General features: G+C 37.6%; 1 protein-coding gene across 2 annotated transcripts in view; it reads right to left on the bottom strand.

Annotated features, from left to right (window-relative positions):
• Positions 1–9,091, bottom strand: part of gabra4 (gamma-aminobutyric acid type A receptor subunit alpha4) — a 61,516-nt gene extending 52,425 nt beyond the window's left edge. Inside the window, exons 1-5 of one of the 2 annotated variants that reach the window (XM_052089154.1) lie at positions 8,959–9,091; positions 8,378–8,818; positions 8,052–8,170; positions 2,701–2,768; positions 510–730 (exon numbers count right to left, since the gene is read on the bottom strand). In XM_052089154.1, coding sequence (XP_051945114.1) covers positions 510–730; positions 2,701–2,768; positions 8,052–8,170; positions 8,378–8,463 — 494 coding nt within the window. In that variant the 5' untranslated portion in view covers positions 8,464–8,818; positions 8,959–9,091. Of the gene's footprint in view, positions 1–509; positions 731–2,700; positions 2,769–8,051; positions 8,171–8,377; positions 8,896–8,958 lie in introns of those variants that run through there. The other variant, XM_052089153.1, reaches the window with a different exon arrangement.
• Positions 9,092–12,961: the final 3,870 nt, after the last annotated feature.

The raw sequence follows: 12,961 nt of genomic DNA, 5'->3' as shown, positions 1-12,961 counted from the left end.
TTGCGGCCGACCCACCGACCCCTCGGTTCTCCCAATGGCAGGTCAATTTTAACAAATAGAACATCATTGTAAAGTGTTACCCTGTCGTTATTATACTTGATGTTTCCAATACTTATATTATTTGAGTAACTAGTTTATTTATGCTTCTAAAAAAAGTATGAAGGTGATTAAATTGGAGGAAAACTTAAAAATAGTGAAGAAATGCTGACTTGACTTCACACTTTACTTTATAAATTCATTCGATTTTAACTTAACAGCTTCATGTTGGGAAAAAAGTTATTGGTTATTTGTCATCTACCGAACTATCGAGTAAAATTGTTTTTTTTTTTGTGCTTTCTCTTTAAAAAAATTTAATACAATAAAATAAAACCCACTCATCATGTCTGCAGTGGTTCTATGGATGTTTTGAGGTTATGAAAATATTCATACCGGTGGGGCCCATTTTCATGATTTCTCCTAGTGCCCCACAAACTGGCCCTGCATAGTCATTCAGTCTCTTTTATGTGTACCTCATGGTGTACAGGATGGTGCCGTTCTTCATGATCCGGAAGAGTCTGTTGGGTGCCGTCATGTTGTGAGCCACGGATCTTTTGCCGTTCCTGAAGAAAGTGTCGGGGGTCCAGACTTTAGTCACCATCAGATTATTTAGTCGTAGGATTTCCACCGGACCATCATACTTTAACCGTCTGTCCACCCATGTCTGGCGGAAGAACACGTCCATTGTGTACTCCTGAAAGAAAACAGATATGGAGGTGATGTACACAGTCCAGACCAGCTACCCCATTCAAAAACAGCACAAAATGTAACCTGTACTCATGACATACAGTATATAGAGAAGTAAACAGCACACAGGCAACAGCAATCTCTCAGATCCAACAGAAGACAAAGCCGTCACAGTCACACAAAAAAATTAAACATTCAAACACCATCCAAGTCCAGATTTATTATTGTTTTGAATTTTTCATTTTATTTTATATTCAGTTTGTCCTTCCAATTTAGATCTGCTTTATTCCCACTCTATTTCTGTTAGTTTCAGTTTGGTTCGTCAGTATATTCTGTATTTTAGGGCTACCAAATTTAATGTGTTAACTGAACTCATTTAAATGTGTTTAATGCTGCTACATTTCCCAGAACTTTTAGTGTTATTACTATTCAGTAGCATTTGTATTTTTAATAACATAACAGTTTATACATAATTTGTATTATTTAGTTTTACAGAATTATTTGGTGTCTTTCTCAGCAAATATTGATATATGCAAATAATTCAATTAAATAATTAAATCTATCTATCCATCCATCCATCCTCCTGCTCTCTCTCTCTCTCTCTCTCTCTCTCTCTATCTCTCTCTCTCTCTCTATCTATCTATCTATCTATCTATCTATCTATCTATCTATCTATCTATCTCTCCTCACTCTCTCTCTCTATCCATTCATCCATCTCTCCTCTCTCTCTCTATCTATCTGTCTGTCAGTCTCCATTGTATACAGTATATATTGATATTATTTATCAAATTGTTATTTGGGGTTGTTCTCAGAAAATACTGGTATATGTAAATAATTTAATTACTATAAATAATAAAATAAAAATTTCAGTCCATTCATGACCGTAGATAATATATTTGAGAGTATTTAAAAAAAAAACAATTCCAGTATTTATTTATTTTTCATTAATAACAACACTGACAGGTAGACAAATAAATGCTTCCTCTCATGGTTGCCCTTTAAGCCTTAAAGTAAAAAAAAATATGAACTTACTAAATAAATAAATACAAAATAAGATTTACTCTATTCACCCAAAATGAAAATGATGTCAGTATTTACTCACCAAACCATATCTCAACACATGAATCACAAAATAAGTTTTCCAGAACGTTCTGACTGAAAAACTGAAAGTCTTCCTCTACTGTAGATCTAAAATCTCATTCATGCGTACTTCTGAATATTGCATGTCAAGATTTGGCAACTTAAATGAAGCCAGATTTGATCGGTTCTTGTGTCAATAATGATTATTGATGTCAAACATGCTTTGATGTGTCCTGACGTGGCATATTTGAAAGTAAGCACTGATGATATTTAAGAGCTAAGACGAAGACGTTGATGCGAGACGTTGATGCGAGAGAAGACGTTGATGCGAGAGAACGTTTTATGGTGTATTTTGTCATCTTCGGAGCGGGACTTTCAATGTGAGGAAAAAGCAGTCAGTACATTCTGCAAAATATCTTCTTTTGTGATTCAAACAGACAGAAAATTAGATGGGTTCAGAAAAATATGCCAGTCAACATTTTTGGATAATCTATTCCTTGAACACATTCAAATAAGTGTAGCAGTTGCAATATGAGGCAGACACTAGAGAGTTGGTCACAGTTATGCACCTGAGTGAAGTGCTGAAGCCTAAATTGTTCCCAGAGAATATCCCTTCCAAAACTGTCGACTCAATTACAAATATCAGTTTTGAAACTGTAACTCACAGTATCTGATTCACTCTGACTAAGCATGTAACAGCTCCTTGCATTGATCTAAATGGCATTTAGCCTATATATATATACAAAAATATGACAAATATGACACCTTATATAACAGCTGCTCCTGAACACTAACTGTAACATCCCACAAATACATGCATACACACACACACACACACTCTCAAAACCACCACAATCCAACCTGTTCACACAATCACAAATATCTCATAGCACTCACCATCTCTACATCGGACACTGGGCCGAAACTCGTGACGTAAATATCTGTCTTTACTTCCGTCACTGGACCTGAATGGATACAAGAACTGTTAGCATCTCAACACTGTTTCAGCATTAAACTATAACCATACACTTCTTATGACCACTTCTAAATGTGAAAGAAACCTAAAATGTGTATTTCATGTTGACTTTAACGTTAACTTGATTGAAACTATTTATCATTAAGTTTTCTTGTAGAGAGAAAAAAACATGAAATCAAAAATCTAAATCACATGATTAATCATTGAAGTCTCATTGGATGAACTCCTAATGTTCTTGAGACTCTCGGATGGATGCTGGAGTAAATCCCTTGGGAGTGACTTCAGTCCAACTCAAAAAAAGGAATTATCTGTCATTTAAAAGACATTTAAAACATATTTCACAGCTGACAACCATGAATCCAGACAAGCAAAATCTCACTCAGTACAGTACATAGCACCATCACAAGAGATTGTCTCTTCTAGACAACAAAAAGCTGATTTTCCTTCTGAGAAATAAACCCTAGTAACCTCACACGTATCTCCTCTAGGGTTTCAGAAAAGATCCCAACAATGTCTCAAACGATCAGATTTGGCAGATCAAACATCAGAGATTTCAATACTGAATGAACTCAAACATTTCTCATCATCTTAGAACTCTTCCAAGACCAAATTATCTGCGCTATGCTATATGCATTCATTGTATAGCTCTATACTCACACTGTATGTCAACAATTGTCTTAACTCTGTCTATTTTTATTTCACCTCAGGAGTTTTAAGAGAAACATATGAGAGTTAAAGGGTTATTTCACCCAAAAATGAAAATTCTCTCATCATTTAATCACCCTCATGCCATCCCAGATGTGTATGACTTTCCTCTGCTGGACAAAGACTGAGATTTTCAGAAGAATATTTCAGCTCTGTTGGTCCATACAATACAAGTGAATGGTGGCCAGAACTCTGAAGCTTTTAAAAGCACATAAAAGTTAGAATATAAGTCATTCATACAACTTCAGTGGTTTAATCCATGTCTTCAGAATTGATATGATAGGCGTGGGTGAGAAACAGATCAATATTTAAGTTATTTAAGTTTATTATTTTTCTTTTACTATAAAAATCTCCTCCTTGCCCAGTTCGTGGCAATATGCATGAACAATTCAAATCAGCAAAAACAAAAGAAGAAGAATGTGAAAGTGAAAGTTGAGATTTAGAGTAAAAAGGACTTAAACATTGATCTGTTTCACATCCTATCATATTCTTCTGAAGACATGGAATAAACCACTGGAGTTGTATGGATTATGTGCTTTTTGGAGCTTTAAAGTTTTCATCACCATTAACTTGCATTGTATGGACCTACAGAGCTGAAATATTCTTCTAAAAATCTTCATTTGTGTTCTGCAGAAAAAAGAAAGTCGTACACATCTGGGATGGCATGAGGGTGAGTAAATGATGAGAGAATTTTCCTTTTTGTGTGAACTATCTTTAATGTCCTGAGCTATGAAAGAACATCCCGAGCAGTAAAATGATGCTTTGAGACCAATAAAATAGAGCCCTGCAACCAGTTAACAATCATTACAAATGAATACTTTTTATTTAAAGGAATAGTTTATCCAGAATTTAATATTTTGACACTTTTTACACAACCTCATATCAATCCAAAGTCATCTGCTGTTACATTTCTGTGGAACACAAAAGCAGAATTTTTGAAGAATCTTTATGCAGCTTTTTTTCTACACAAAGACAGTTCATAGTGACCATGGCTGCCAAACTTTAAAAATGAGCGGAAAAAAAAGAAGGAAGGAAGATGCCGTGCGCTATAGTCCATGTCTAATGAAGCCATCCGATAACTCTGTGTAAAGAACGCACTGAAATGTAGTGTTCTTCACAGAAGAAAAAAAAGATGTGAAATATGGAGAACAAGTATGGACTACTTTTATAGTGCTTTTGTCTCTTTCAATTAGGGCTGTACACGTTCACTTAAATTCAAAATTCAAATTATAAAGACATTATATCGGTTGTGTGCATAACTACTAGACATCAGTGATCAACAGATTTTTAAACTGATGTTGTCACCGAAGTCTAAACGAGGCACAGTGAATACGTATAAACCAAACAGCACCGTGTTATTGTTTATTGCAAAGAACATGGGCTACCTAAAAAAACCGCAAAAGAAAAGCAACATTGGGACAAATTGAACTCCTTTTAACTTGTTACAGCATTTTAAAACGCACTACTCAGGGGCCGTTCAGACCGGTTGTGTTCTTTTCCTAAAATAGCTAGACGCAGCGCAGCGCATATAACAGATTACATGTCTAAACGTGCTTTTAAAAGTTGACATTTTGTTATATTACACAGCATCCAAATACCTGTCATTCCTGAGCGAGATGCTGAAAAACAGCTGTACACGGCACAACGATCAAAAGACGTCTGTCTAGCGCATGTTTACATAGAAAATGGGAAAAGAGTACGGATGGACACAAACACAAAAACAGCTCTGCGTGAATGGTCCCTTGTGCTGCGAGACACTGCTAAAACAGTCTGATCTTACAGTAAATTTGGAAATAGTAGGTTGACTTTTCTTGCTGTTAACTCGGTCTGTGCTTATTGAAATTGGAAGCATGAGAACACTATCACTTTCCAGGTTTCAATGTGGAGCGAGAAGGTGATCTCCAATTCTGGTGCAACAATGCGCTTCCAATCATATCCAAGAGAAGGTAAACATGTTTGAACCAATGCAAACATATCTGATGGGAGTTGCAGCTTGGCAGTAACTCGGTATGATGGGGCAGTTGCCAGGTTGTGGAACATTCGGAAGCAACATGCAGACTTCCGTGTGATCATGTTGGATAAGAAAGTAGGATGCAATGACCAAAGACCTTCACCTAAAGCCCTGTTCACAATGTTCTAGTCCGTTTTTTCAGTACAATTGGTCATTCAAACAAGCTTTTGTACAGTTACAATGGATTCTGATGACACTATTCACATCAGTTCTTCAGACTGTGATGAAAACTGACTGGTCAATGAAATAAGACCTTTTTGTAATTTTTCCAGAGTCGCTGCAGCTGCTCAATCCAGCACGTTGGTGGCGCGAATCAATTGGCAAACGCCGGGATTGGACATGCAGCTGATACACACCTCTGAAAATTAAATGCTTAAAATAAATAGTTGTAGTTCATGAATCCTTTGTACAGCAAACATAGACCTTCCGACTCGTAAAATCATCACGGATTTGGTGTGAACAGGCCTTAAGTCATCGTCAGTGCTAAGCACACATCTAAAATTGGAATGCGCAGTTTTTGCATTCGAATGTGCATTTTTATCTTACATTCAACGAATATTCAAACTTTGAATATTCATTTTAGAGCCTTACTATGAACTGTTGTATATAAGAAAAGCTGCATAGAGATTCAACAAAATGTCTCTTTTTGTTACCCACAACAACATGAGAGTCGGTAAATTGGTTGCTGGAGCCAATCACATCTACCCTGGGCTGAAGGCCATCAACAGACAGAATTGCAAAAATAAATTATTATTATTTTCAACAAGTTTCCAGAACACTGACCAATGGTTGTCTGCCATAGGTCAACAAATAAACAGTCCCACGTCATGCCACTCAGTAACACTGACAGTGTTGCTGGGACAGAAGAAAGTATGTTAACATGTAATTACACAATTTGCCACTAGCACACTAAAGTCAAAAGTGCATCTGTTCAAATTCAAGTTCTTATGGCCCAACAATCAAACCCATTTCAGACAACAACAACCAGGCCAATGACCAGAGGCAGCTAAGCCGTGATATCTATTATCTCTCAAGCACTAGATTCTTTGGCAAGGGCGACTCATGCGATCCTACTAGAACTGTGAACCTACATCATCTAGATAAGAGCTGATGGAGCCCCTCCAGTGTGATCCAGCTCCGCTCGAGAGCTCTTGTCATGTGAAGGTGGGTGTGCTGTTCTGTACGGTGAGATGTGCTCTCTGCCTCTTCACTAAGTTACATAAAAAACAGCGCTTCATTCCCAGAGCTCCAATCACATCCCAGAATTACGCATAGAAATCCACAGTGATTTGATTATTTATTTCTTGGGTTAAATAAAATGAAAGGATTAAAAAGGGAAAGCGGAAGCTATGACGTTTGCAGCGAGTCTTGATGTGCCTCCTTTATAGTAACTTACATTAATAAATCATTAATAAACATTATATAATCAGTTATAGATCAGCAGCTCATGTATAAGTTTCCTTCTATTTGTAGTTATTTAAAAGCCCTTTGATGATATTGAGCATTATGTAATAATGTTTTTTAATGTTATTAATGAACCCTGAAAATGTTTTTTCAGGGAACCTAAAATGTGATACCATCTGGTAATAAATTAGTTTGAGATATGTATATGTATATAGTTCCGTAACTTGGATTTTATGGACCCAAGTGCAAAGCCCGATCGATTCCTGGCCCCCCTCTGTTGTTTTCGCAAACACGCCCACCCTGCCCTCCCTAGTTAAGCCACTATATACACATACATGTATATACAGAACATCCAGTACATTATTTGCGTTGGGGTAGTCAGGTAGATTCAGTAAAAAAAAATAATAAATAAATAATAATAAAAAAAAAATATATATATATATATATATATATATATATATATATATATATATATATATATATATATATATGAGTGAATCTACCTGACTATACCAACGCAAATCATTTTTATGGGTAAATCGAAATAGGAACAATTGCACGCTTTTTACAGAGAAGTGAATTTATTGCAGATCTAAAGCTTTGCGGTCATTTCAACTTTCTATGCACATTGGGGTTAGTTTTGAAGTTGCTCAAGGGCCGCAGCAGAATCATTTGGGCTACAGTAGACAAAACAGGAGCTAAAGCATTCACTGCTGACCACCAACTATAGCAGCGCATGATTTGCAGTAGCTGCGAATAGCAGGTTATGCGCTTATGCGCACTCTCTTAAAAGATAGGAGAGCGTAGGAAATCAGCGCGGTTTACGCACACAAAGAGAACATCTGTTCCCTTCCTACTTAAAATGTGCATTAAGCGGCTTTCTCAGCCCGATTACATAACCAATATCTCGTCAACGTTAAAAACGCACCAATCCAATAATAAGCGGAGAGCAGAGAAAGAGTGGGCAGCAAAAGGACATTTGGAGTTGGCTTACACCAACTCCCCTCAGAGGACACCAACCATCAGTAAACAACAAGCGATCTCCCGAATAAAACTACATCAAATCACGAGAAAAGCTCGCCTTGAGCAAGAAGCTACAAATCTGTGCGTTAAATGGTTTAATGAAGTGCTTTTTTAAATGTTGGCACGTACCCCCAAATCCAGGTCGAAGTCTGTTGTCGTATCCATCCAGTAGTCGGTCAAGAATGCGTGTGAAATTTTCTGGATATAATTTCTCATCCTTTCTGATCTGTCCAGATATTCTCTTTATGCTAAAAACAACACAGAGCAAACTGAAGCATTTTAACATCTCTGTACATTGCGCACTCACATGAAAATTACTCGTATTCTGTTTTCAATATAGAATCACAAGCGTTCAGAATTGAATGCATTTGCCGTTTGTAACCTCAAGACGTTTAAATTGAGAGTGTGAAAACTAGAGGTGCGATGCGTAACGCTCGGATCCAGTTGGAACTCACCAAGCCGTCACACAGAGAAAGTAGAGGAGAGTGGAAATAGAAGTGGGGTACATCGCAGTCACCATCTCCTTCTTGGCAGAAACCATGTTTACATGCCATTCTTTAAACCTTCTTCACATTTCCCTTCGCCAAAAGGTCCTGTCCCGAGGAGAGACCGAGAAAAACGAGCGGCAGCGCGCAAGACGCGCTTCAGCGTCACCCGCAATCTCTTTTTCACCGGTGAGGAAAGAAAGCCGTGCCAAGGAAGCATCCAAATCAAAGCTCTCTCCGCGCCCGAAGGATCACCTACATCCAAACCCCGAACTCAGCGGTTAAGAGAAGCATATGGTGAAGCATCCTTTGGAATCGTGCGTCTCGCTGTGAAGAGCTGGTAAGAGCGGAGGACGCGCTGGGTTCCTACACACTGTATCCTCCGTGCCAAAACTGGGACGTACGTCCGACCTGCAACACACACGCACACACACACACACACGCGCACATAGATATGAGAAGCACTTACAGAAGTCTGTTTGCAACTGTTTGCGCATCCTCCACGCAGAATGACTTTGGTGATGTAGAGGCAGCTTTGCGCATGGACTCACTTTATATAGCTATTGTCATGTCTAATCTTGCCAAGAGTAAAGTTTGACTTCGGGGGACGGGTGTTAATTGATGATGTCCCGAAAGCAACTAAAAGGTGCAAATCTAAATTCTGGGCTTCATGGAACATAATACCGTATGCATTTCTGCATGAACAGCCCCTTAATGGTGCAGATGATCGTGATGATGATTCATTTACCAGAAAGAAAGAAAGAAAGAAAGAAAGAAAGAAAGAAAGAAAGAAAGAAAGAAACTAATAATTATCTATTACAAATAATATTATGCACATCTGTTTGTGTTTATGTGACAGCTGAAGGGACAACTAAAACAACTTTTTTATTATTTTAAAATTAAAAGTAATAAATTGCTTTTCCAGCAAAGTATAATTTAAGTAATCTGATTACAATTTTAAAGAGTCATTTGTAGTGGGTTACGTTTTTGAGTAACTATCCAACACTGCGAAATGTGAAATATTTTCTGTTTTAATTTATCGTAAATACAACATGATCACTTGAAAAATCAACATACTGCTTCCGAATGTTCATGTAACCTGAAATTGACCTCAATGTACCAAATTACTGACAAGCGCCAACCCCATTCAGCAGGGGTTAAATTGGGACTTTTGAGGAGGGGAAACCCGAACACCAATTTTACTCACCTGACTTTTATGTTCAGGGTTGTGGTTTGGGTTAGGGGGTAGGTTTAATAAAATATGCATTCCTGTTGATGGTAAACTTAATTTACAACTACAAATACAACTCGGTTTAGTGCCACCCTTTGGACATTTCACCTCAACAACACTTCCTGCTTTGGCCACTGGGGGCAGTGGTGCAACTTTTGGTAATCACAGACCGATTTCAGCAGCATAATATTCAACCTCGAAGCGAGTTATATCATAATGCTAAAATTTGTTTCAGACTTGTTTTAAACAGGTTTTTCCCTCATTTGCAATTGGCCAAATCAAACAGATAGTCCTGCCCCAAACTCATGCTGTTTGTTGCTGGTTACAAGTCAGTGTTGCTGTGTCAGGCTTGATAGGATGCTCAAACAAAATGAACAATGTTTACAATTTTGGGGGGAATTAATTTACTAATCTCAGCATATTAATCATTAACAAAAATGACTTGAGGTTTGAATTACATTATGTACATACATTGTATCTGAATTATATGAACCATCGTCCACCCTGCTTTCTATGTATATTTCTCTATATTTGCTGAACAGTACAGGTAAATATAAAACAGCATATTGAAATGGGTCAATCTTTGTCGCAACATTCTGACACACACACACACACACACACACACACACACACACACACACACACACACACACACACACACACACACACACACACACACACACACACAAACACACATTCCAAAGTACAGTCACACTGTATAGGAAGTAGGACAAGCCACACGCAGCTCCAAAGATTCCTGTACACCTGGGACAGGACCAAGTCTTCAGAGTAGCATGTGTGTGTATGCCTGCAGGGTGGGGATCGGACTGCCATCCCAGGAAGAACAGTATGTTTTCAGGTTTTCCTGGTTAGCTCTGCATAGGAGGTACTCTCTTGGGTCCAACATTCAATGGTAATGGTCACATGGAAAGCTAATTAACACTTATCATATTGTGTTTGAAAGCAGTCACTGCAAATTCAGCATGGGGAAAGACCATAATAACTTCAGTCTAATAAGTTTTCCACCATCAGAACCAATATAAAGTACCTTTTCAAGTTAAACATGTTACCTTTTTAAGAGTTTATAAATGGTTTTATTAATGACTAATAAGTCATTTACAAAGACATTATAAATCACTGATATGCATTGATGAAAACAGGAATAAAAAGGATGACTTTCATGCAATACACTTATTCATACTTGTGTTATTCAAAAACTAAACATTTCTTAATTCATGATTTGCTGCACAAATAGACTACTATAGTGAGATTAAAAGGAGGGATTGTCATTTTGCTACAGTCCACTTTGTGCTTATATTCATGACTGTAATGTCTTGACTCACTTGTGTAGACAATTTCTTTGCCACAGTGATGTCAAAAGAATGGTGCTACTCCGAGTACTTTTGTTGGCGCTGCGCCCATAGAAGCGCTTCATGGAAATCAATATCACGCTGTTGTGTCATGTGACTCTGTGTTGCAGAAGTTTAACCATTGAATGACAGTCTAGAGTGTCGTGAACTGTATTCATTCAGTTTAAATGAATTTAAATGATGCATTGCATATAGCAAAGACAAAATACAATGTCCACATGTGGACGTGGAGCCACACAAGGTTATATACATGTTTCTAAAGTTGGCAAGTCCTTCTTCATTTATGTCTACTTTACAGTATGGCATTTTAATAGGCTTCTGTTATTAAGTGTTATTAAGCATTTATAACATGTAAGGTAAAATGGCTCACTATTTGGCTGGTATTGCATAAAAGCTTTTATGCATGTTGTTATAAGACCCCTTTATAAACCCTTAAATAATAATTCATATAAAGTACCTAAATACCAACATAATAATAAAAAAACAGACTCCAAAACTAAAATAAAATAAAAATGACCACACATGAATTCGATTTTTATATTTATTTTTATACACAGTATTAAATGTACCTGCCCCTCTAAGTACAACAGTGGTACATGAACCGTAAGTGAATTCAAGGGTTAAGGGAAAATGGAACCTCCAAATCTCGCTCATCATTGATTTTGCAAATGTGATTACTTCCTGGTTTCAAAGTGGGAAAAGAACCCTGGTCTCCCACGCTCCTGATGCACATGTTTCTGGCTGCATCACTGGAGAAGGTAAAAATGCAAAAATGTTCATGGGAAACGGCGCCTGTCAGAAACTTGGTATAATGGGAAAATAAATAAATATGTCATGAGCATATCAGACTGTTGAAACAGTGAAATCGGAAATTAAAAGTTAATTGCAGCCACATATTTAATAAACTGTACCCCCCAACACAAACCCCAAACCTAAAGAATGTATATCAAGATAAGTCAAGTGGTTTTTATTGTTGGTTCAACCATATACATATATACAGCGAGACAACGTTCCTCCAGGACCAAGGTATATAAACCTGTGCCACTAACATCAACAAATGGAACAAATAACGATTGTTTTCAAACAGGTTTCTCGAACACTTCCTCCATGTTTCGTTAGTCATCTTGACTTATATTTACACATAGCAGCGCTGATGCAACATTTAGAAAAAAACTACATTTTCCATTACCAATGCCATTGAATAAATGGCAAATTGTTGAATTCACAGTCATGATAAATGTTTTTATGAGTGAGAGTCTGTTAATGGATGTTTTCCAAGATATAGGGAGTAGTATTCGACTGGCCATGTGATCTTAACATGGAAATCACTAAGCTGTGACCCACTCCATGTCTGGGTTGAGTTTCAAGACTTGCATGCAACATTCAAACACTGTGTTTATTTGACCTAACATATTCAACATGAAATTCAACCTTAACCTTTATGTTAAGCCTTCTAGACACAATCTCGCTCAATATAAAATACAAAAGCATTTATTAAGCTAGGGTCTTCATCTTGTGTGAGTGTACACAAATTAAGTTTAGTTATTAACTTATTTCCAATGCCATTTCATGTTCTTTTTATTAATTCTTTTTATTTTCTCTCCTTTTCTCCCCAGTTTGGAATGCCCAATACCCAATGTTATCTAAGTCCTGATGGTGGGGTAGTTACTCGCCTCACTCCGGGTGGCAGAGGATGAATCTCAGCTGCCTCCGCATCTGAGACTGTCAATCCTAGCATCTTATCAGGTGGCTTGCTGTGCGCGTTACCGCGGAGACATAGTGCTTGTGGAGGCTTCATGCTATTATCCGTGATCCACACACAACTCACCACGTGCCCCACCGAGAGCGAAAACCACATTATAGCGACCACAAGGAGGTTATCCCATGTGACTCTACCCTCCCTAGCAACTGGGCCAATTTGGATGCTTAGGAGACCTGGCTAGTCACTCAGCA

Source organism: Xyrauchen texanus, chromosome 23 (assembly GCF_025860055.1).
Source record: "Xyrauchen texanus isolate HMW12.3.18 chromosome 23, RBS_HiC_50CHRs, whole genome shotgun sequence".
In the NCBI taxonomy this organism is placed as follows: Eukaryota; Metazoa; Chordata; class Actinopteri; order Cypriniformes; family Catostomidae; genus Xyrauchen; species Xyrauchen texanus.
This window is presented reverse-complemented; position numbering and strand designations above follow the sequence as displayed.